At 46.3% G+C, this 22,927-nt stretch overlaps 2 protein-coding genes across 5 annotated transcripts in view; one reads left to right on the top strand and one right to left on the bottom strand.

The window, feature by feature from the left end:
* MAP3K13 (mitogen-activated protein kinase kinase kinase 13) overlaps positions 1-14,483 on the top strand; it is a 169,993-nt gene extending 155,510 nt beyond the window's left edge. For all 4 annotated transcript variants that reach the window (XM_030861544.2, XM_070045468.1, XM_060298318.1 and 1 more), the window contains 3 exons: positions 1,402-1,472; positions 4,189-4,486; positions 5,334-14,483. In XM_030861544.2, the coding sequence (XP_030717404.1) occupies positions 1,402-1,472; positions 4,189-4,486; positions 5,334-5,435 (471 nt within the window). In that variant the 3' untranslated portion in view covers positions 5,436-14,483. The remainder of the gene's footprint in view (positions 1-1,401; positions 1,473-4,188; positions 4,487-5,333) is intronic.
* On the bottom strand, positions 12,053-21,383 carry TMEM41A (transmembrane protein 41A). Its single transcript, XM_030861529.2, has 5 exons — positions 21,095-21,383; positions 19,142-19,295; positions 16,384-16,545; positions 15,832-15,970; positions 12,053-13,892 (listed from the first exon to the last, which is right to left on the bottom strand). The coding sequence occupies exons 1-5, from the start codon at positions 21,211-21,213 to the stop codon at positions 13,672-13,674; spliced, it is 795 nt and encodes a 264-aa protein (XP_030717389.1). The 5' UTR covers positions 21,214-21,383; the 3' UTR covers positions 12,053-13,671.
* Between the last annotated feature and the right edge of the window lie 1,544 nt (positions 21,384-22,927).

Below are 22,927 nucleotides of genomic sequence, written 5' to 3'. Positions count from 1 at the left end.
CTGAAGGCCACTGTCTCAGAACTGTATTTCTTCCTCCGCATACAGTGCTGCTATTGACTGAGCTTTCCCAGAAATAAATTGTGTTTCAGGTAGTGCAGTGGATTTGGGCTAAGTCAGTCTCTGCTCCTCTGACCCCTAAAGCCAATAACATAATTTTTTCGTAACAACTTTATTGAGATACAATTCACATACCACACAGTTCTCCCATTTAAAGTGTATAACTCAGTTCTTTCTCTCGAGTTGTGCAGCCATCACCACAACTAATTTTAGAATATTTCCATCACCCCAAAAAGAAACCCTGCACCCTTTAGCAATCACCCCATTCCCCCGTCCCCTCCCAAGTAACATGTATCTTTGAACCATCCTGATGCCATTTTGAGGCATCCGTGGGTCTGCAGGCCACGGAACACACCCCTGCTACTTTTGGCCTCACTAAAACCACACTCCCACAGAGCAGCTTAACTTCTCTCTGCTGAGATACACTCCCACGGGTCTTCTAGGGGGAAGTGCTCATCTCCACAGTCAGGATAACTCCATCCCTGTCTTTCCTACGCAAAAAAGCACATCAGAATACAAATGGGTAAAAGTGATGGATTGTCAGAAATGACTTTAAAGGTAAATTATCCTCAATTTTTGGTACAGTTATTTGGACCTACTTACCCACCTCACAAGGGATTGTAGTAATCCTATGCATTAATGACAGTTGATCTGAAGTGGGGCTGTTCCTATGCCCTGGAAGGGAAATGGAATCTTCCCTCACAGGGAAGATCATGTTCTCAGATGGGACACTTACCCACCCTTCCAGATCAACCACAGAGCCCCAGCAATGATGAGGCCTCAGATGTCCCAACCAGAGTTCTCTTATCTGTGCCCACATGCTGACTCAGTCATGTGCTAAGCACCTGCCTTGTATGCAGTGTTGTATTAATGGTGGAGGAGGAATACAGTACAACAAGATGGGGTCTGACCCTAAATAATGTATGTCTTAGTTGTAGAGATGATGTAAGCATAATAACTATAATATTAGTGAAAAGGTGATTGGTACATAAAAGGGGAAAAAGTAGTTGTTGGGCTTTGAAGAACTAAAAGATCACCTCTTATTGGAGTCTCTATATCAGAGCCTAGAACCACAAGTGACAATGGTTACAGGACACCACCCCAAAATCCAAGACCTCTTCTCCAGTTTCCCCTCTTCAAGTTCAGGGCCTTTCATCATGGACACCCAGGGAAAGTTGCTAAATGAATGAAGAGATATATGTTTAAAAATGACAGCAAGCTACCACTCAATGTCTTTGATGAAAATTAAATCTTTTACAGGGACTGTGTGCGTGTGTGTGTGTGTGTGTGTGTAAGAGAGAGAGAGAAAGAGAAATAAGACTCTTCCCTCCTTGTTCTCCTCAGAGTGGAGATGACTCCTCTGAAGAGGAAGAAGGGGAAGTAGATAGTGAAGTTGAATTTCCACGAAGACAGAGGTAAAACCAATAAACACATGTGATTGCCTTCAGTGTAATCAGGGAAAATCCTGAGTTTGCCCTCCGGTTCGATCATAGGCTGCTTTCTAGCCAGCTTGTAGGGAAGTTGGAACCTACCATTGCCCATTTTGGCAGCTGGCTATGCACAGCAGATTCTAGTTTATCCAAATTCACTAGATAGGAACTGCAAGATGGGGAAAATAAATATGGATTCAAGGTTATAATTGACAACATAGTGGGCAGTTTATGAGAGATGGCTGTGCTGTTTTATGGGTAATTTTACTGATTTCTAGTGTACCTCCCTATATTAGTCTGCTCAGGCTGCCATAACAACATACCACAGACTGGGTGACTTAAACAATGGAAATTTATTTCTCCCACTTCTGGAGGCTGGGAAGTCCAAGTTCAAGGTTCCTGGTGAGAACTCTCTTCCTGGCTTGCAGACAGCAGCCTTCTTGCTGTGTCCTCATATGGTGGGGGAGAGAGAGAGAGATCTTCATCTTATAAGGCCACAGACCTGTCAGATTAGGGCCCCACCCATATGACCTCATTTAACCTTAATTACCTCTTAAAGACCCTCTCTCCAGATTCAGTCACATTGTAGGTAAGGCTTCAACATATGAATTTTGGGAGGATGCAATTAAATCCATAGCACTCTCCATGCCTTGGGTTTTATACCTCAAATTAAGTATAATTAAATGAGTCGAGTCCTCCTTCCACCCATCCTTAGAAATAGCTTCCTGCCTAGCCAGTAATAATAACTTTGCTTATAGGACTAAAGAAGGACCACACCCCTCATTTCTAGAATTAAGAGCTGCCCTTTTGTAGAAGTATGGAAGGTAGTTTTCCTCCCAGGAGGCCTTTTCTGCTACTAGGCATCTGTTTTTGAAGAGGAAGCCTTTAAGAATCCCCCAGGAAGGTTTGTGTACCTACCCAGAACCAGGAATTTCCTAAAACCAAGGGACTTCTAGTACTTTGGTAAATTGTACTCCGTGTCCCTATGCTGTACACAAAATTGAAATCTGTCCTCATCCCCTGAGCTATTCCTACCACATTGCCATTGCTGTCTTGTTGTTTCCTTGGACGCTGTGTTTTCTCCTATGCAGGGACATTGAGCCCGAATAAAATGTCTTTTCACCCTCTGACCTCATTCTACAGGCATCACAATTATGTTACTTCCAGCTTTTGTTCTTATGACCACCATTAACTCAGCCCGTCTGATGGCTTCCCACCTTTCTTTCTTGCTATGATGCAAAATTTTGGTTTTACCTCACGGTTTTGCTTTTAATATTATAACATTCTTCTCTCTGTCTCCCTTCTGCATTACCAGACTTTCTTTCTCTCTTTCTCTTTCTTTGTTGGATCTTCATTGCTGCACGTGGGCTTTCTCTAGTTGCGGTGCGCAGGCTTCTCATTGCAGTGGCTTGTCGTGGAACACAGGCTCTAGGCGCGCAGGCTCAGTAGTTGTGGTGCAGGGGCTTAGTTGCTCCGCGACATGTGGGATCTTCCCGGACCAAGGCTCGAACCCGTGTTCCCTGCATTTGCAGGAGGATTCTTAACCACTGCGCCACCAGGGAAGCCCCTGGATTACCAGCCTTGAGAAGGTGTGAGTCCTACTTTAACTTCCGTTTCCCACATGGGCTTCCTCCATCTGGCCTCTTTTCATGTGTCCTTGATGCCACCCCCGCCCCCAGCCCATCACCTGGCCTGCCCATCACCCAAACTCAGATCATATGCCATCAAAATCGCTTTGTACTAAGAAATACAGAAAGATCAGACAATGACAGAGGGAAAGGGCAGTCTTCTTTTTTCTTATTTGTTTTGTTTGTTAAGTCAGCGTAAGCTAACAGTATTCTTATTTACTAGGCTTCTTGCAAACAATGGAAAAGAAATGAGGAACTTTCGTAAATCCCCTCCCCCTACCCCAGGAGCTTTGCCTCATCAGAGCTAAACCCAGATGTTACCTGGAATGAGCCAGCAACTGGCTGGGCAGCGCCCACAGCTGCAGAGTGAATGTTCCTTCCAAGCACATTTCTGTTGGGGGTCGGCCTTCTGGGCCGCTCTGCCCCATGAGAAACGCCCCACCATGCCCAGGCAGGTAGGGAAGGACATGGTGGTACGTGAGTAGACCTGGCCCGAGCCCAGCTCTGCTGTGTGGCCTTGAACACGTCACTTCCCTTCTCTGCCTCCAGTTTTCTGCTGTGGGAGAGGAGTCAGACCAGAGACTCTCCAAAGTCTCTTTCACCCTTGAGAACCTAGGTGGTTGATTCTCTGTGTATAAGAAGCATACTCTCAATGTGAACGTTTCCATACCACACCGGTGTACACAGTGTCATTAGACCAGCGGATTTTCTCAGAGACCAGCGGTAGCCATCAGTTTTGGAGCGTTGTGTGGAGCCACATAAACATATAAAACAAACAGAGCTCAGATTTCTCTCTCTGTTGCTTTAAACAGTTTCTACCTTTTGGGATTTGACTCTCCCTCAGGGGCAGGAAAAAAGAACTAGATCACCTCCCACCAAGGCTGCGACTGACTGACAAGGAAAGGAAAGTAAGGACTTCCCTGGCGATCCAGTGGTTAAGATTCCACGCTTCCACTGCAGGGGGCATGGGTTCGATCCCTGGTCAGGGAACTAAGATCCCGGGGCATGCCAAAAAAAAAAAAGGAAAGTAGCCGTTCCTGGGACTAAGTTCCTCTGGTTCTTTGTGGTTCTAGGCCCCATCGCTGTATCAGCAGCTGCCAGTCATATTCAACCTTTAGCTCTGAGAATTTCTCTGTGTCTGACGGAGAGGAAGGAAATACCAGTGACCACTCAAACAGCCCTGAGGAGTTAGTGGATAAACTCGAAGACCGCCTGGCAGAGAAGCTAGATGACCTGCTGTCCCAGACGCCGGAGATCCCCATTGAGATATCCTCGCATTCAGACGGGCTGTCTGACAAGGAGTGTGCTGTGCGCCGTGTGAAGACGCAGATGTCTCTGGGCAAGCTGTGTGCGGAGGACCGTGGCTATGAGGTGGGGGGTTCTCCTCCCTTCTCCTCTCATCACTCTTCCCTTCCTGGAGCTCTTTGGGTTAGAACATGCTCAAGTCCTTAGGGCCTTTACAATCATCGTCTAGTATATAAGATAAAACAACTGCCTCCATGAAGTCAGTAGAAGTACAGAGATAACAGAGCCCCCCCAGAATGGGGGCAGTTCTCCCAAAGGAAGCACAGACACGGAACTGCTCAGGAACCCTTCATTCCAAGATTTCACTCAAGCATCACTTCCGACCCCATCTCCCAACCTGGTTAAGGGTGTGAGCTTCCCTCCTCTGTGTCCCCACCAGCCCCTACATGCTATCAGAGCACATGTAACACTTTAGTTCACAGACGGTACTGCCTTCTGAGAGGCACGATAGCATAGTGGTTGGAAGTGTAGACCCTGAAATCTGACTGCCTAGATGCAAATCTCAGCCTTTCCACTAACTCACTGGGTGACATTGGGTAAGCCACTTAACCTCGCTGTAGGTCAGTTCCCTTATCTGTAAAATGGGCATGATAACAGCCTCTATTTCATAGGGTTGTTGTGAGGATTGAGTGGATTAATAGATGTTAAAGCACTTACAGCAGTGCCTGGGACATAGTAAACAATATATGTAGGGCTTTGGGGGCACTGTTATCACTGTCATCACCTTCGTCATAATTGCCATCATCATCTTTATATGTCTTCTTTCTCCGTAAACCCCACAAGGACAGGACCTGATCTCCTTTATCTTAGCGAGCAACCCAGCACAGTGCCTGTCACATGAGAGGTGCTCAAAATATGTTTACTGAGTGATTGCAGAAAGGAATTAAGGTCTTATGTTGTCTTGACTTTGCAGAATCCTATGCAGTTTGAAGAATCGGACTGTGACTCTTCGGATGGGGAGCGTTCTGATGCCACAGTTAGGACCAATAAACACTACAGCTCTGCTACTTGGTAATGAAAGAATACCTACCCTGAAGATCTCATGACTATACTGGCATTTCACATCCATCCCACACCCAGACTCTTCCCACTCTCTCCCTGCTTTTTTGTCTGGGAAGAGAGCTGCCCCATCTTTCTTACCCCTAGACGTGAGCTGCAATAACAGGAACATGAGACTTCACAAATCTCTGGAAAAAAATATCCAAATGAAATTAAGTCTCACTGAACATTTCAATCAAGAATGGCAGGGATCTATTTTATTGAATATTCTAGCTACTGTAACACTGATATTTATTTTTGTTTGACATTTTAACACTTTGTACTGTAAAGAGTGAACTATATATGATAGAGAGAAAGACAATAATTTCTTGCAAAAAAAAGAGAGAGAGAGAGAGAAAGAAAGGAGGAAAGAACAGAAGTGGAATTCAGGAGCAACATCCTTGGGAATCTGTGGAGCCAGGAGGTATTAACTGCTGCTTGAACAGGGGACCAGTTCCTCTGGCCATAAGTGACTGAAGAAGAGCCAGAGCAAGACATACTGAACATTTTAGAAAACAAAAACAGCAAAAGAAAAGCAATTCCAGGTAATCTGTGAACAGACCACATTAAATTCACCCAGCTTGTCCAGATGGGTGATGGAAAGACCTAGACAATTTTGGAGACCAGAGACTTGCACCCAAGGCCTTTGAGGGCATGTGCTTCCTCTAGGAGGAAAAAGAAAACTGCGTGTGTCAAAGCTGATCTCATTTTTAAAACGCTGAGCAGCGTTGGTAGTGAGACTTACAGACAGTGTCCAACCTTGTCCTTGACAAATTTTCTGCTTTTTATGCTGTCAATGTCACTACCTTGGCAAATGCATTACCTTGACCGATGTGTTGATTTTTCAGACTCAAGTGCCAGTTTCCTGTAGCCTATTTCCTTTCCACCTGTTGGCCGCTTCTTTTAGGGAAAAAGGGGGCAGGGGAGGGAGAGCCTGAGGAGGAGAGAAGGAGAAGACAAAAAGAGAATGTCCAACAGTGTTGGAAGAGCAAATGTGGAATTTGTAAAAGGACATTCTCAGAATGTCTCAGTTCAACTACGTGCAGAAGATGGGATCACCCCACCCTGGAACCAGGTTGCTTGTCTACTAGAGTTTTATTGATTTAAACAGAACAGTCCTTGAAGACAGCTAGGAGGTGTGTCAGTGTGCCCGATGTCCAATCCCAAACCATCCCCCATGTTTTTATTTGTTAACTCATTCTATCCCAGAAGCTGTAGTGACTGGCTACCACTATCAGAATAAAGGCAAAATAAGCAACTTGCAAAGGGCAACCCCTCCCCTATCACGATAGCATTTTTGTTAAATGCTACTTGTAACATGTTATTTGGATCAATGTAGTTTTGAATAATTGGATTTGGAAATTCATAGAAAGAACAACTGATGCTAAGCAGAGATTGGAAAAATATTGTCCAAGGCATGAGGTCCTTCCTGTCTCTAGGGTCATGGGCTCTGAGAAACATCCCAAGGTACCTCATGGTGCCTTGGCGTTAAGGAAATTTTTATCTAGAATTTTATATAAAAACAGATGTTGGCCTAGTTCCTGTCTCTGTCTCCAAAATCAGTTAAAGCCAAACAACCTCGAAGCTCAAGACCTGGAGAGGGTGGCTAGACGCTCTGATATTGCATCGGACTAGACTTCAGGAAAGACTTACATACACAGGTATTAAACCATTTCTAGTACAGATGAAAACATCACCCTCCGCTGGGTGTCACTGATTGCATTGGCCAAAAAGGAAAAGCAGGAGGGAATATAGAGCAGTTCCTTTTGCTTGTTTTGATCCCTCCATTTGTTTACACTTTATGTTGAGACATTGATTTAAAATTTAGTGTCTGTAATTTATAGCTCTTAGGTAGGCTGAAGGAAAATATTTAACTTATACAGAGAGCAGTATTGTTTCATTAAATTATTCCATTTTGTATAAATTCTGTAGCTGGACTACATGAAAGATCTTAAGTTATGGTATTATTATCATTGTTATTTTATTTTACAATTATCTTTCTCATTTTCTGTCGATCAGAAAGTGTGGTTTATGGTGTAGCACAATGATTGTTTTTATTGCTAACCATGAATTATTATGGATTTTTATGAAGGAATGAAAATGGAACTGCCATTTGGGAGCTCCCTGGTATTTGTCTTAGCTGTATTCCCTCATTTTCTGTGTACAACAACAATCATCTGAGGATGCGTGTACCGCCCTGAGGTCCAGTGGATACGTTGTGATTTTGACTTGATCGCAAAAGCTCCTAGGTGGGCATCAGATGACTGAGTGGTGGACAAAGAGTTCAAAAGCTGTACATTTTCTCGAGTTTCTTAAGAAATAAAATCATGGGACTACATTAGAAGCACAAACAGAATTATTTAATGCCCTGAGAGGAACAGGCCTACAGGGAATCTGCATGGGGCCTGTGGGGTAGATAGTTTCAAGAACTGGAAGCATAGTTTGTAATCTCCTTCCTACTAAATCCCATAAAACCAACATTTTTCTCCTAGTTGGGAGACTATAAAAAGGAAATAAAGAGATGGCATGACCAAAAAAATGCCTAACTGTGATGTCACCCCATAGCAAGACAAGAGAAATTCTAGAATGAGGCTTAGTCTCTTAGTCACAGAGCTGGAAAAGTACCTTGAAAGCCCATATTTTTCATCCTCTGACTTCAGACCACACCATACTGTGAATCTCTCTGGTTCATTACTTCTGAGAACAGAGAGGCTACAACTCTGTGTCCTCTTTATTTATTTATTTTTTTTTTTGATGTGGACCATTTATAAAGTCTTTATTGAATTTGTTACAATATTGCTTCTGTTCTATGTCTTGTTTTTTTGGCCACGAAGCATGTGGGATCTTAGGTCCCCAACCAGGGATCAAACCTGCATCCCCTGCATTGGAAGGTGAAGTCTTAACCACTGGACCGCCAGGGAAGTCCCTCTGTGTCCTCTTTCTGTCCAACATACAACACTGACCCTTCAGCGTGTCCAGGTCTTGCCCACCTGTCGTGGCCAAAGAGGAACATGAAGGTTAACGTGTCTTACCCCTTTCAGTGATGGTCTTCCTGGAAAACCCACCCCAATACCTCATAATTTTGATAACTTTTTTGAATTCCCATCTTGACTGTCTGTCATGGTAATGCCATATACCTGTCTGGATTGACTGTTATGAGCAAGTTAGCATAGCAAACAGTATTGAATATTCAAGTCATTCACTCTATTGTCAAGAGTTGAATAGGGCTTCCCTGGTGGAGCAGTGGTTGAGAGTCCGCCTGCCAATGCAGGGGACACAGGTTCGAGCCCTGGTCCGGGAAGATCCCATATGTCGTGGAGCAGCTAAGCCCATGTTCCACAACTACTGAGCCTGTGCTCTAGAGCCCGCGAGCCACAACTACTGAGCCCATGAGCCGCAACTACTGAAGCCCGCATGCCTAGAGCCTGAGCTCCACAACAAGAGAAGCCACCGCAATGAGAAGCCCGCACACCACAACAAAGAGTAGCCCCCGCTCGCCGCAACTCGAGAAAGCCCGCACACAGCAACAAAGACCCAACGCAGCCAAAAATAAATAAATAAATTTATTTAAAAAAAAAAGTTGAATAAAGTTCCACGTTGAACATTTTACTTATTTTTTAGTAGAAGTGACTAGAGGCTTCAGAGAACAGTGTCTTTAGTCTAGGTTAGAAGAGAAATGCCTTCTCTATCCCAGGCTACCCTTCACTGCCTGCCTTGAAATAACCAGCACAATTTTGAATTAGTGTGTGTTTCTTTGAGAACAACTCCACAGTCATCTGAAGAGTGGAACGAAGAGCTCAGGGAATTTAAGAGCTAATTCTTCAGTCTGACAACTGGGTGGCAGTGCTTTAAGGAATCACAGGACTATGATTTCAAGCTTCATTGTTGATCAAAAGTTTAACCCCCTTGAAGTGAATTCCACATTCATTTAGCATCTGGTTTTGACTGACTGCAAGATAATGAGTTTTTATTTGTTTTGCAGATGGGCATTTGGTTCTGATTCCTATCTATTTCTAGATCATGTCCTCTGAATAACAATTCCTCTTAAAATTGCTTGGCAGAGGGACTGAGAAGCCTGCATCCTCCTTTGCAGTTATAATAGACCTTACCACCACTAAAGTTTGGACCTGTTGGTGAGATTGTGGGGAGCACCTACCCAGGGAGGTGAAGGTGTTAACTGTGTTGTATGATGGTTCGGTATGACCAGCTTGAAGTTCACATATTTTAAAACTTTAGTATCAACAAATCCATCCTTCTAGAATTAAGGATATTTTAGTAGGGTTTAATAAGTACACTGGACTTCCACTTAAAGGCCTCATTGTACTAAATTTTCCTCTTACCCTAAGTAATAATAGATTTGATGATTTGGGGTTTTCCTGGTACCAACCCAATTTTCAATGCCCTCTCCCACTGTGGAGCATTGACGTTTTTCCAGTGTGAATGCATTCTTATCGATCAAAAGATTTACCCTTTTTTTCCATGCCCTTTTGTCTCAATCCGCCCCCCTTCCTTAAAATGTTTCTACTTGAACTTCCTGTGACTGAATTCTACAAATTCCAAGGAATTCCTGCCCTGCTCTGCAGTATAGTGCCCTATGTTGTATTTTGTTTTTCTACCAAGCCAGAAACCAAAATACCACCTCATACCACCATCTGCCATCTCCACCCTCAATACCCAAGACCGTGGTATTTATTGATCACCATATTCTTTCCTACTGAGCCTGGACATGGCCTCAGAACCTCTCACAACACAGCATTTGGAGCCATAATTGGCACTTGATTGGAATTGGTGTGCAAGGGGAGATCTGTTTGCTGTCCCAGCTCTAACCTCATAATTAATTTCCTAAGGTGGTTTGAGATCTCGAGTTAGCCCTGATGGGAGAATGACAGGATATACCAGTGTACTCCTTATAGATCCCACCCTACAGCTATCAGGGGGCAGCACCAATGACAGCAAAAAGGCCATGTGCCTCCACCCACTGCCCTTTTGGAGTACGATTCCAATTGTATATTGAATTCCAAAATGTCTCTTCATTTACATCATTTCATTGTTAAATGAGCATGTTCCTCCACCACCTTCTATAAACAGAAAGTTAATACAAGTCCCAGTTACTTGCTTCTTCCTTAGACTCTATGAGACTGATGTACCAAAACGTGACATTCTTTTCAAGACTCTGACTTGTACTGTCAGTATGAATTTAGTGCCTTTCTAGGCAGCAAGATTTTTCTTCATTGCTGATTTCATAGAATAAATGTCCTAATATACTCACATCGCCAATGTTAGCAGCCTCACAGACTAGCACATAAGAATCACATTAGTCTGCCTGTTTGCATGTTACAGCCAATACTGCAAGCACCTATTCAAACTGGAAGGAACTAGACTGCCAAATGGAGGACCCCTGTGGAACCTGGAACACTTCTCAGGGACAGGTGGCAGAAGAGGGGAGCTCTGAAATCACTGTTCTGAGAAATAGGGTAACCCCAAAAGGGTTAGGTTAAGGCTTTTGTTAACTGTCACGTAACCGGAGCATGCTGGCAGGATTTCACACAGGGCCAAGCCCCCAAGCAGACGGTAAGGCCACTGTAAGAAAACGTCCGGCCAAATCCCAGGCCTACTCGCTAGAGCCACTTCACAGCACTCAGGGGCACGCTGGCTCCTGGCCCCAGGCTGCTGCCCAGTGACCAGACACACAGGGTCCTCCCGTGGTTGCAGACCAGAGGGAACCCCACCAGAAGGCGCAGGCTAATAGGAAGATGTCCCTTATTGACCGCATCGCCCGGGTAGCTCACTACCTCGAGCGACCACTTCTCAGAGTCTGGAAGTGGGACGACCCACTTTGATTCTTGATTGCAATAATTTGAGTTCCTTTCAATTTGGAGCAAATTAACTTCTTTTGTAGTCAAGTCTCAGAATGATCTCCCTCATCTGTGTCCTCTGAGGTCTCCGGTACTGTTAGTTCCCCTGCTCCCTGTGTGGGTTCTGATGCCGGCTCCCTCTTTGTATTGAACAATTGTACAGCGATGGGAACAAGAGCGACTATCAAAGCAAACAAATGCATGGAATTAAACAAAAAGTGTACTTCACTGTTTTCTGTCCTGTCTTTTCCTTATAGGTACTGTTTGTGTCCTGAGAGCTGCCTTCACAAGTCTCAGTATTTGTCAGAACTTACGGGAAAGGAAGACTTTACATGACTGGGTCTCCCGCAGCCAGGAAAAATAGGTGATGGGAAAAGCTGGTTTCTGGGGCTCTTTCGTCAGACACATCCACAGAAGGAAGAGATGACCATGATTTTCTTTGGTTATCGTCTCTTGGTGATTATTCTGTCGTATCCTAGACAGGCACTCTTCTTCTTCCCTACGACTTTCCTGCTGCCCATCTTACAGCTACTTCTGTGGTATTAGTACCCTACTATAAAGTATGCATACGAGGGAAAAGGCAAAAGTGAAAATCTGGCTTCCAGTGTGTACAACTGGTAAGAAGCTTGAGAGTAGAAAGCTAAGACACCACTTTGGATTGTCTGATTTTCAGCCAATCCTGATTCCCACTGGCAATGGGAATTGAAAGTTAGCAACATGTATAAACACACACCACACAGAATATTTATATCCATTTATTTGGGAAATTGCTTTGCCTGTAAACTCACAACTGATAAGGCACATTGTTGCAAAATCACGGGGGAGATGGGAGAGAGACCAATCCAAGGATCTGGATAAAGGGCAAAGGGCCATACTTTCAATAGTGTAGAGAGCTTCCTTGTGTCTCCCCTTCCCTCCTCCTACTTCACAACACAAAGAGCCACGGATCTCCAAGTCCAGTTGGCATCCTCCTCACTCCCACTCTTGTTATCAAGCTTCTTTTAAAGCAACACATCCTTAAAAATGAAGTCCTTGTTGTGTTTTTTGGATTATACCATGTCCAAAAAACACTGCTTGGAAATTCATTCTCTGTCATGAATTCCCAAGAATTCATGTAGAACAACTGGTCTACATTAAAGCCTTGGCAAGATTCTTGGCCAAGCCAAATCAAAAACCCAGCAGATGGTGCCCAGGGACAACAGTTCTGCTAAGAAATGATGAGTTACTCCTGTAGGGTACAGGATCCCAGAGCTGGTCATTTTAGGTGCCAAGGCCCTTCTGTCCTTGGAAGCATGAACAGGTCTGTGCCAATTCAATCCTGCAGCCATAGGAAGCCATGACAGCTACAGATCATTAAAATACAACACAACAAATTAATCCAAAACCAAATTCTCCCCTTAATTCACCTGAATTAAAAGATAAAATAGAATTATTCCCTCAGTTATTCTCAGGAAATGACAAAATGAAAAAAAGCATTCAGAGGGTATACTGGGTGATATTGGAGTGTACTGAATCCATTGTCCCAGCAAGACAGAGGAGGGATTTCCACACAGAAAGGACAGACTAGAAAATGTACTCACAGTCATTTGGTTCAAGTGAGTCAAGGGTTCTGCCCATCCAGATGGGTAAGAACTTCTCCAGAGTATTCATAACATACAGAGTTTGCTCCACTGATATTCAATAGTCTGTTTGCAATCAGCTGAATTGTCAGGACATGCAAACAAGAGGAGATGTGACATATGTGGTAACATCAGTGCGTCTGAACACAAAGAGCATCACAGCAATCACTGTGGTTTTGAGCTGTACATGGAAATCCCATGCAGTTTGTCAGCTTGTTTCCTCTGATTTATGGAAGAGGTAGGTCATCAGCAAAACAGTGCAGAAGGATCACTCTTCAGGAGACTAACAAGATGAAGAGTGGTGTCAGTGATGTGGGTTCACATGTCATTATCTACACTAATCATGTCCACGAGGGACGTAAAAGGATAACACCTGTCACAACAGCTGATCACTGTGCAGACGAGGCGCCCTGGACAAGGGCAATCGGCAGCCTCTCCCGAAGCAGCTCAGGGCTTGGCCTGAGTTCCTTGTTATTCAGTAAAATACAAACAGGATTTGCTAGGAGGCCATCCATTTTGCAGAGTGTCCTGCTAAATCAGGGCTGCCTTGAGAACCTGATATAATTCACCTTCTAGAGCACAGAGTGTCCTTCATGACAAGACAGTGCACACAGAAGAATAGTGTCTAAATCAACTGTTGAGAATAATTTAAAAACAAGGAGGGGCTTCAGAGGACCACGCCCATTACACAAATAAATAAACAGTAGAGTCCAGGGACGAGGCAACCAAAGGATCCAGATCAGGTGTACTTTCTACTATTTAGATGATGAGCGTTGCTCGTTTCATTCAAATGTAGGTCCTTCTGACTAAATTTTTTAATGAGGGTTCCAGGAACTAAGGCCACCAGGGCAATGGCCAACAGCTTAAAGGCAGTTTCCCAGGAGAAAAGAGCATCCAGAGAAGTCAGGGTTGACAGGATGGAGCCCGTCTGCACACAGATGAAATTATATGGAATCAAACCTTGAAGAAGAAAAGGGAAAGAGCCTGTTACTGGGGAGCAGGAAAATGAAGAACAATAGTCCTTCAGAAATGTCACCAGGAATTCACAACAGTGACTCCAGTTTTGTACTGTTTTTGCCCAATTCCTGACCTCTAAACATATTACGTCTTTCCCTTCTTTTCCACTCTTGCCCCTCCTTTCCTCACTTCCCACATACATTTGTCTCATTCAGCAAAAGGACTTGAGATGGTTCACAAAATATATATACTACAGTAAGATTAGACATTTTTTTAAATAGGAAAAAACAAAATGAAAGGAGAATAAAACAAAATGAGAGAAGAATAAACAAAGTACAGTTAGTACTTAAGCAAAAATGCATAAAGTTCACTCATTTGCTAGAGGTGACCCCAAATTTGGTTCTGAGCGCCCAACAGCCAAAGTAAAGAGAAGCACCAGCATTATGAGGTTTACAGTACGCCTGTGATAAAAACAGGTTTCTTAGAAGCAGTAGTACTACTCATGTTCTGTACTGTCTGTAAGAGGTCATCAAATCCACTGGATCCCACAAGTCTGACTGGTGGCTAGAGAGGCTGGTTGTATAACAAACCCCTGGTGAAGTTGTTAAAAACACATCCTCAGGGCTTCCCTGGTGGCGCAGTGGTTGAGAGTCTGCCTGCCGATGCAGGAGACGCGGGTTCGTGCCCCGGTCCGGGAGGATCCCACGTGCCACGGAGCGGCTGGGCCCGTGAGCCATGGCCTCTGAGCCTGCGTGTCTGGGGCCTGTGCTCCGCGATGGGAGAGGCCACAGCAGTGAGAGGCCCGTGTACCGCAAAAAAAAAAAAAAAAAAACCACATCCTCGGGTAACACCCCAGGGATTCTGGTTACCTGGGTCTGGGGTAGAACCCAGGAACCTGCATTCTAACAGCCTCTCCTGACCCCCACTCCCAAGATTCTGATTGGTTTGGGACTCCCTGATGATCTGATCCACTCCTCTAGTAGATGATGCCTCAAGATCATAGACTCATGAAGGTCACACAGCTTGTCAGAAGGGTAACTAGAATCTCAGTCTCTGGAGTCCTTCCAAGTCTCGTGCCACCTGGGTGATTACAGGCTGCTAACAGAGGTGCTGAGGCATGCTGTCTAAAAGGCTGTCTGACAGAATTAGCCGTGGTAGATTCTGCTTCAATTTAAGATCTCAACTTCTCTCAGGAATTCCCTATTAATAGCAGCTGCTCAACCACAGATTTGTCATGTCTGACCCAGAGCCCTGAGTAGCCTTCCCTTCCATGTTCTAAAGAAGGGTTAAGAGAGGAGACCCTTGCCTTAGGTTTAGAGAGGGTGGTTTGCTTCCAGTGTGGAGAAAGTAAGTCAGTGATTTTACAGGCTGTTAACAATTTTACCATTCAGATGGTTCAAAGCTCATACTTAGAGAAACACTGCTCTAGTCCTAGCCCCTCATTTGGCCAAGTGGCCCATGAGGGTAAGGAGCTTGTTGAAGGTCATACAATTGTCAAAAGGCAAGAAGGAACCGCACTAGTACCAGCTCTTCCTAAGGCAGATCTTAATCAAAACGGGCCAAAGCCAAACAGGAAGCCCCTTGCTCTGACCCTTCCCCTGCCTCCACTTGCCTTCTGCCCACGTCCCCTCACTCCAACTCTGCTTTTACTGAGCCCTTACTATGGGCCAAGATGTGTGTGTTACACAGATTACTCTTCTAATCCCAGGGCCTGGCACAGTGCTTGGCACACAATAGGCATTAAATACAGTTACAGAATGAACAATCTCTATTTTTTCCAGAAGTATTTTTATGGGTTTTCATGTTCAAGCCCGAGTAGGTCTGCAGTCAGGAACAATTACTTTAGATAAGGCCTTTCGATGCTCTTCATGAGCCTGTGCTCGCAGAGGCAGGCACATGCCCAGGACAACTGTGAGACTCAAATTTACACACCACGTCTTACCGATAAGAACAGAGAAGAAAAACTGCACGATGGGGATGTTCAGAATTGGGGCCGAGAGGTTCAAGAACCAGTTTGGCGTCATGGGGAAAAGTCTCAAAAACAGTAAGAAAAAAAACAAGCTGTTTCTGTTCTCCTCCACCTGTAGCCAAAGAAGACAAGGCCATTAAGAAGCAGAAAGAGTCTCCAGGTATTGAAAATCTGTTAATGCCAGGCACTGTTCTACATACTCTATTTTACATATTCTATAAATTCCAGAGCAGAGATTCTTTTCCTCATTTTTAAAGTGGAGGTACCTGAGGCTCAGAAAAGTCAGGAACCTGCCCAAAGACACAGGCTCAGAAAAGTCAGGAACCTGCCCAAAGACACAGAGTTGGTAGTGATGGAGCTGGGATTTGAGCTCAGATCTGCGTCTCCTGGAGACATCAACAGGACCCCTGGGACATCCTGAGGCAGGATAGAGGAACACTGTGGGAGATCTCTGCCCCTACTCCCCTCAGGGCCACGTGGTAACTTTCTGGGGGCCCGGCACTTAGATGTACCCCCTCGCCTTACCTTCCTCTGCAGCAGGGCCACTCTGTCAGGAAAATAGGAGACCACCAGCTGTTTGCCAAAAACACTGGAGAGCAGGTAGCAGCATGTGGCACCCACCGAGGTCAGCACACAGCACAGCAGAAGCCCCAGCCATGGCCCAAACAAAGCACCGGCTAAAACATTCTGCAAAGAAAACAAATCCTCTGCCATGAGAACATCTGGCAGCTACCAGCCATCTTGTCCTAGAGCCCAAGAGTCCTAGGTTCCCTCCTCCTTCAGTGATTTTCCTGGAGAAAACCTAACTCCCACTCTAAAGAGATGAATGAAAAGTGATGAAGGGGCTTCCCTGGTGGCACAGTGGTTAAGAATCCGCCTGCCAATGCAGGGGACACGGGTTCAAGCCCTGGTCCAGAAGATCCCACATGGGCGCTCTAGAGCCCATGAGCCACGACTACTGAAGCCCGCGTGCCACAACTACCGAAGCCTGCGTGCCTAGAGCCTGTGCTCTGCAACAAGAGAAGCCACCACAATGAGAAGCCCGCGCACCGCAATAAAGAGTAGCCCCCGCTCGCCGCAACTAGAGAAAGCCCAGGTGCAGCAATGAAGACCCAACACAACCAAAAATAAATAAATTTTTTAAAGAAAAGAAAAAAAGTGATGAAGGAGCTGGGAACTACAGCCCCCGGCCTCGGTCTCCTCACCTTTGAAACTGGGAAGAAGATTAAAACCTCAGCGGGCGAGACAATTAAATGGGGAAATCTGTGTATACAGCCCCCAGCCTGCCACTTGGGCTGTGCAAGGCCCCGCCAGCCCTGGTGCCCTAGGAAGAGGCAGCAATGAAGCTCACAAGTTATTTCTGCTACTTTAAATAAACACAAACCATGAATTTTCCCTCAGGAAGACCTCCTAAGCTTTAGAAAATGTCTCATGTCTTTCCTTCCTGTAGGAATTACTTCTCTATAATGCTAACACTGGGGGTTCCATGTTGACCAGAGTTCTAGTTGACACTCAGAAAAGCCTTAGATTGACAAAAATGGAAAAGTGAACTAATACTTCCTAAGTGCAGTTTGGCTGGTAGACATCATCCTGCCAAACATGGGATCCAAGAGAGAAAGTAAAAGGGGAACCTGGAAGTGAGAAGGTGGGGATCTCCTCAGCACTACTATGTGCTTGACTACAGGTCTGATTTAATCCCCACTATGACCCTGTTTAGTATACCATCCTCACCCCTTCTATAGGTGCAAGATTAAGTATCGTGCCCAGAGTCACACGAGGCAGAGACAGGATTCACCTCCAGGTAGCAGCTGGCTCTTCGCCCTGAAGAGGGATCAGCTCAAGAGAGAAAGAGGTACAGGGGAAGCCCCAGGAGTCAGTCCCTGGCCTCAAGCACCATACACACCCCCATCTCTCTTGGCAGAATGTGTTTGCTTTTCTTCCAGTTTCTAACAAACTGCTTAGGTGGATCCAGCCTGAGCTGAATGTTGGGGCCGGAGGGAGAAGCAGGGCAGAAGGAAGCTTTCAAGTCTTCCTGCTCAGTCACCCAATCATTCAACAAGTGCAACAAGTGCCAGGCAGCACACCATCACCGTGCCAGCCCCTCTGCACCCACTGTGTCATTTAATCCTCCCATGTAACAATCCTAGGGGGTTACATAGGAGAATGCCGGTTCTACAGATGAGGAAACAGCATTAGAGAAGTTAAATGACTTGCTCAGGGTTACACAGCTGGGATTCAAACCCAAAGCCATAACAGACATATACATTTATACCAACCAGCTTAAAATGCTGCTGGGAGGACAGCACAGATTCTTCTGTATCATCTGAGATGGTAACTGATGAGAAGCACCCAAGAGCCCCAGCACAAGCCCAGGTCTAACACTGTGGCTCCCGAGAGCCAGGGGGCCGCCCAGACAACCAGAATGACTCGTCCTCTCCACACAGGGAGACTTCCCAATCCTCTACAGCCTAACATCACCATGAACAACCTGCATCTGTTCGTCAAACATTTATAAAGGCACTTCCCTGGGCCAGGCAAAGAAGCACATAGGCTGAGAATAAGGAACAGGTCCTGACCTCAAGGAACTCACAGACTAGTGGAGAAAAAAGATTTTAAAAGAATCACTAGGGGCTTCCCTGATGGCGCGGTGGTTCAGAGTCCGCCTGCCGATGCAGGGGACACGGGTTCGTGCCCCGGTCCGGGAAGATCCCACATGCCGCGGAGCGGCTGGGCCCATGAGCCATGGCCGCTGAGCCTGCGCGTCCGGAGCCTGTGCTCCGCAATGGGAGAGGCCTCAACAGTGAGAGGCCCGCGTACCACAAAAAATTTTTAAAAATTTTAAAAATTTAAAAAAAAAAGAAACACCAACATGCGGAGGGGGAGAGGTCTCAAGGACAGTGCTCCACACCTATCCAATCCTTAGAAACAAAAGCAGCATACCTGAGAGGAAAGGCAGGCTCTGGAGCTGGGCGGATGTGGGTTCAGACCTCAGCCCAACCCCCTCCTCGCCTTGTCACCTGGGACGGTTACTTAACTTCTCACCATTCATTTCCTTATCTGTAAAATGTGGATAAAATTGTCCATTGTTGGCTCTTAGGAGAATTAAATAAGGTCGTGCAGGTAAAGCAACTAGGACAGTGCCTGACACAGGGAAAGCCATCAACAAATGGTAGCCACAGTAGTCTGTCCTCTGGACCGTAGGATCTGCAGCCTAAGGGCCCCTCTACAAAGACAGAAGGTGGCTTCCCGGGAGGCAGGCACAGGAGGAGGACAGGATACTGACCAGGAAGCTGGAGCCAGGGATGGCAAAGCCCTGTTTGTAGAGGTAGGCACTGCAGAAAAGCAGGAACACGTAGGCCTGATGCTCCTTCCGGTACTCTTGAAGGACCTCAGAGAGTTCCCGCAGCTCGGCCAGGTCCGAGGGGAACCACAGTGACCTGAGATTTGGAAAAGCAGATGGAAACAAGAGTCCAGATCAGCCTAATACCTAATAAAGTCACTTGTTGTGTCTTCTTTCCAAAGTAGGTTTATAAATGTGACCATCATCTGGTCTGCTGGGAACACACACTTAATGGGAGGCCAGAATAATGGATGACCTGATATAACACAGCAGAGGCAAGGAGAAGAGCCTTGGTTTGGAAGCAAGGGACCTGGCATAGCATCTCAACTCTGCTACTGTCCAGTTGTGTGATCTCAGGCTAGTCCCTGAGCCTCAGTTTCCTTATCGGAAAAATGAGGGGTTGAAGGTGGATAATCACTAAGTTCCCTCTTAGCTCTCAGGTTTTATGAACTATTCTTAAGAGGCAAATGGATTAATTTCTAGGCAAGTACTAAACGTCCTAAACTGCCTTTCTTTCTAGGAGTACCCCCTCCCCCTAAGCTTTAGGCCAAGGACAATTCAAACTTCACAGTGCTCCAAAGTTACTAGGTAAAACGACTGCTTTATCAGTCACAAAAGAGCCAATTAAAGGTTCCCTGGGAAAGAATATTTGTCCATACCATAAACATAATCTTCTTGATAATATGTCAGGCTTGGAACCAACCCTTTCAAAGAGCCTGCTTTTCACCCTGCCTCTCTATATGATCCTCAGTGCACTCTGAACCCTGTACAAGGGTTACAGTGTAAAGGCTACCTTGCCTCTGCCAGCTGAACAACTCTTGAATCCATCAATGATCAATTATAAGCAAACCCTCCTGTTTCTCATCAGAATATTTCTCTTAGTATGTCTGACACCCACAGCAGAGTCTTCCCAGCTAGAGTAAAAGAATACAGTCACTGAAAACAGCTGTCCTAATATTCAAACATCAGTAACATCCTTGACACACTTCCATTAACTTTATAAACAGTATGCTGGTTTATCACGACAAATCAGCCCGGTAGGTATTTGTACTGCCTCCTGCCTCAACCTGTCAGGGAGTAAAAGGAAAAGAGCAGAGACAGCCAAGAAAAGACAGCAGATAATTAATTAGTGAATAAAGTTGTCTATCAACGTTTCTCCTGAAGACCGGATGCCTTAAAGCCCCAAGGGCAGACCTGACAGAAGTGTAGTGAAGTGAAGTGGGGAGGACGATGGAGTGAGGCTGAGAGCAGTCGTTAAGAAGGGGCTGCGGGCCGCATAGCACAGGGAGATCAGTTCGGTGCTTTGTGACCACCTGGAGGGGTAGGGAGGGTGGGAGGGAGGGAGACGCATGAGGGAAGAGATATGGGAACATATGTATATGTATAACTGATTCATTTTGTTATAAAGCAGAAACTAACACACCATTGTAAAGCAATTATACCCCAATAAAGATGTTAAAAAAAAGAAGAGGCTGCGGGTCCACATAGAGGCGAAGGTCGGATGCAAACGGAGATCAGGGCTGGGCCTGGGAAGGCGACGGGAACACCGCTGAAGAGGCGATCCAATGGCGGGAACAGAGGTGCTCCAGCAGGATCCACCCAAGGTAGGGCGCCGCGTTTCCCTCCGCAAATCACCACCCCAAAGGCACCAGAGAGCACTCCCGCGCAGCCGGCAGCACGCAGGTCCCAGACAGGGCCAGGCCCCGCTCTCGTCCACCCGGTCTGCCCAAGACCGTGTAGACGCGGCCCAATCTCCAGTCCCAGAACTGAACCCCAAATCCCAGCCCCCGATGCCTCCGATCCAGGAACCCGAAAATCCGATTCCTAGACCCCATCCTCGGACCTGGCTCCCTTCCTCTGACCCGAACCCCGGGCCCCGTCACCGCCGCCACGCACCCGTCTCCAGCCTCCTTATCTGTGCCCAGTGTCGACCCGCGGGGCAGTCGCGTCGACAGCAAGTACAGGGCGAAGGTGCAGCCGGCAAAGACCAGGAGGAGGCCGAGCACGGGTCGCATCTCGGCGCCAGCAGCACCCGGACCCGCCCCGCCGCGGAGGAGCCTGGAAGCAGCGCCAGGAACCTCGCTGCTAGCGGACTGCTACAGCGGAGCGCGTTAGTGGACGGACAGGGGCGGGGGTCCGCTCCAGGCCCCGCCCCCATATCCTGGCCCCACCCCCGGCCCGGATTCCGCGTGCAGTTGGCTCCAGAGTCCAGCAGAAAGCTGTCTTGCAGCCCCTCTGCGCTTGCGTCTGCCCTCCTTCCGCCTGTATATCTTTTTCCTACGTTTATATCTGTCCCGTTCTCCACTTATTTGCAGGCTCTCTGCCAGGCGGTAGGTGGTCCGGGGTGAATCACCAGCCCTGCCCACAGCGAGCTTGCAGTCTAGTGGTCAAGACGGCCTTGTCGACCACCAGGTGTAACACAAAGCAAATGCAGCCCGCGTAGAACCAGAGGCTCCAATCCAGTGCGGTGGGATAGTCAAAGCGACCACGGAAATACGGAGAATTTCCTTTTATTGAACGCCTACTATGTGCCCATTATCCTTAATCCTCACAACAATTCTGCAAGGTTGGTATTTTTGTCTTTATTTAACAGATGAAAAATCCAAGTCTCAGAAAGATTAAGTGACATTCCCCAAGAGAGTCACGATTAGAATCCAAGTCACCCTGGGTTCAAAACTAGTGGTCTTGCACTGAGTGGATTCATGGAAGAGGTGGGGTTTGAGTTTACCATAAAGGATGAGCAAGATTTCCACAACAGAGACAGGAGGGAGAAGGTGAGCTGGGGGCCTCAGTAAGGCACTAGCATCCAGTTTCCTTGAAGCCTAAAGGTGTGTGAGAAATGAGTGAGAAGGTGGGAACAAACTGGAAAGCATGGAAAGGCAGCTAAGGAGTTGGATTTTTTTTTTTAATATTGTACGTGGGGAGACACCAATAGAGGCGTTTAAGCAAGAGAATGATGTAGTTCCCGTTTTAGGATGTGTTGCCCTGGCAGATGATTAGACTACATTCTGAGTTTGTAGCAGCAACTGTCTTGGTGAGAAAGCGATCAGGCCTGAGCCAGGACCACAGCAGTGGGGAGGAAGGTGGACAGACTCGGAGGAGTTGAGTTCGTAGGACATGGCTGATTAAATGGAGAATGACAGAGAGGATTCCAAAATGTCACAAGCCTGGAAAACAGAAACCGTCCTTGTTGTATCATTCGAAGGCCCTCCTGGGCCAAATAAAGAGCACCTGTCAGAAGTCAAAGTGCACAAAGTCCTAGCAATTCCACGTCCGGGAATTTAACCCATAGATGTGCCTGTAGGTAGACAAAGATGTATGTTCAAGGGTATTCTCTCAACTTTGTTTTGATATGAGGATATTGGGAACAGCCTAAATGCCCATCATTTGGGGACTATCGAGGTTAATTATTGTATATTCACAAATGGAACACTAAGTAGCTTCCTGAAAGAGGGAGACAACGTTATGTATCCTGATACAGTACAGTAGCCAGATAGATGGCTAGGATAAAAATCAAACAAGTTGGGGGCTTCCCTGGTGGCACAGTGGTTGAGAATCCGCCTGCCAATGCAGGGGACACGGGTTCGAGCCCTGGTCCTGGAAGATCCCACATGCCGCGGAGCAACTAAGCCCATGCGCCACAACTATTGAGCCTGCGCTCTAGAGCCCGCGAGCCACAACTACTGAGCCCACCTGCCACAACTACTGAAGCCCACACACCTAGAGCCC

Source organism: Globicephala melas, chromosome 4 (genome assembly GCF_963455315.2).
Source record: "Globicephala melas chromosome 4, mGloMel1.2, whole genome shotgun sequence".
Lineage (NCBI taxonomy): Eukaryota > Metazoa > Chordata > Mammalia > Artiodactyla > Delphinidae > Globicephala > Globicephala melas.
This window is presented reverse-complemented; position numbering and strand designations above follow the sequence as displayed.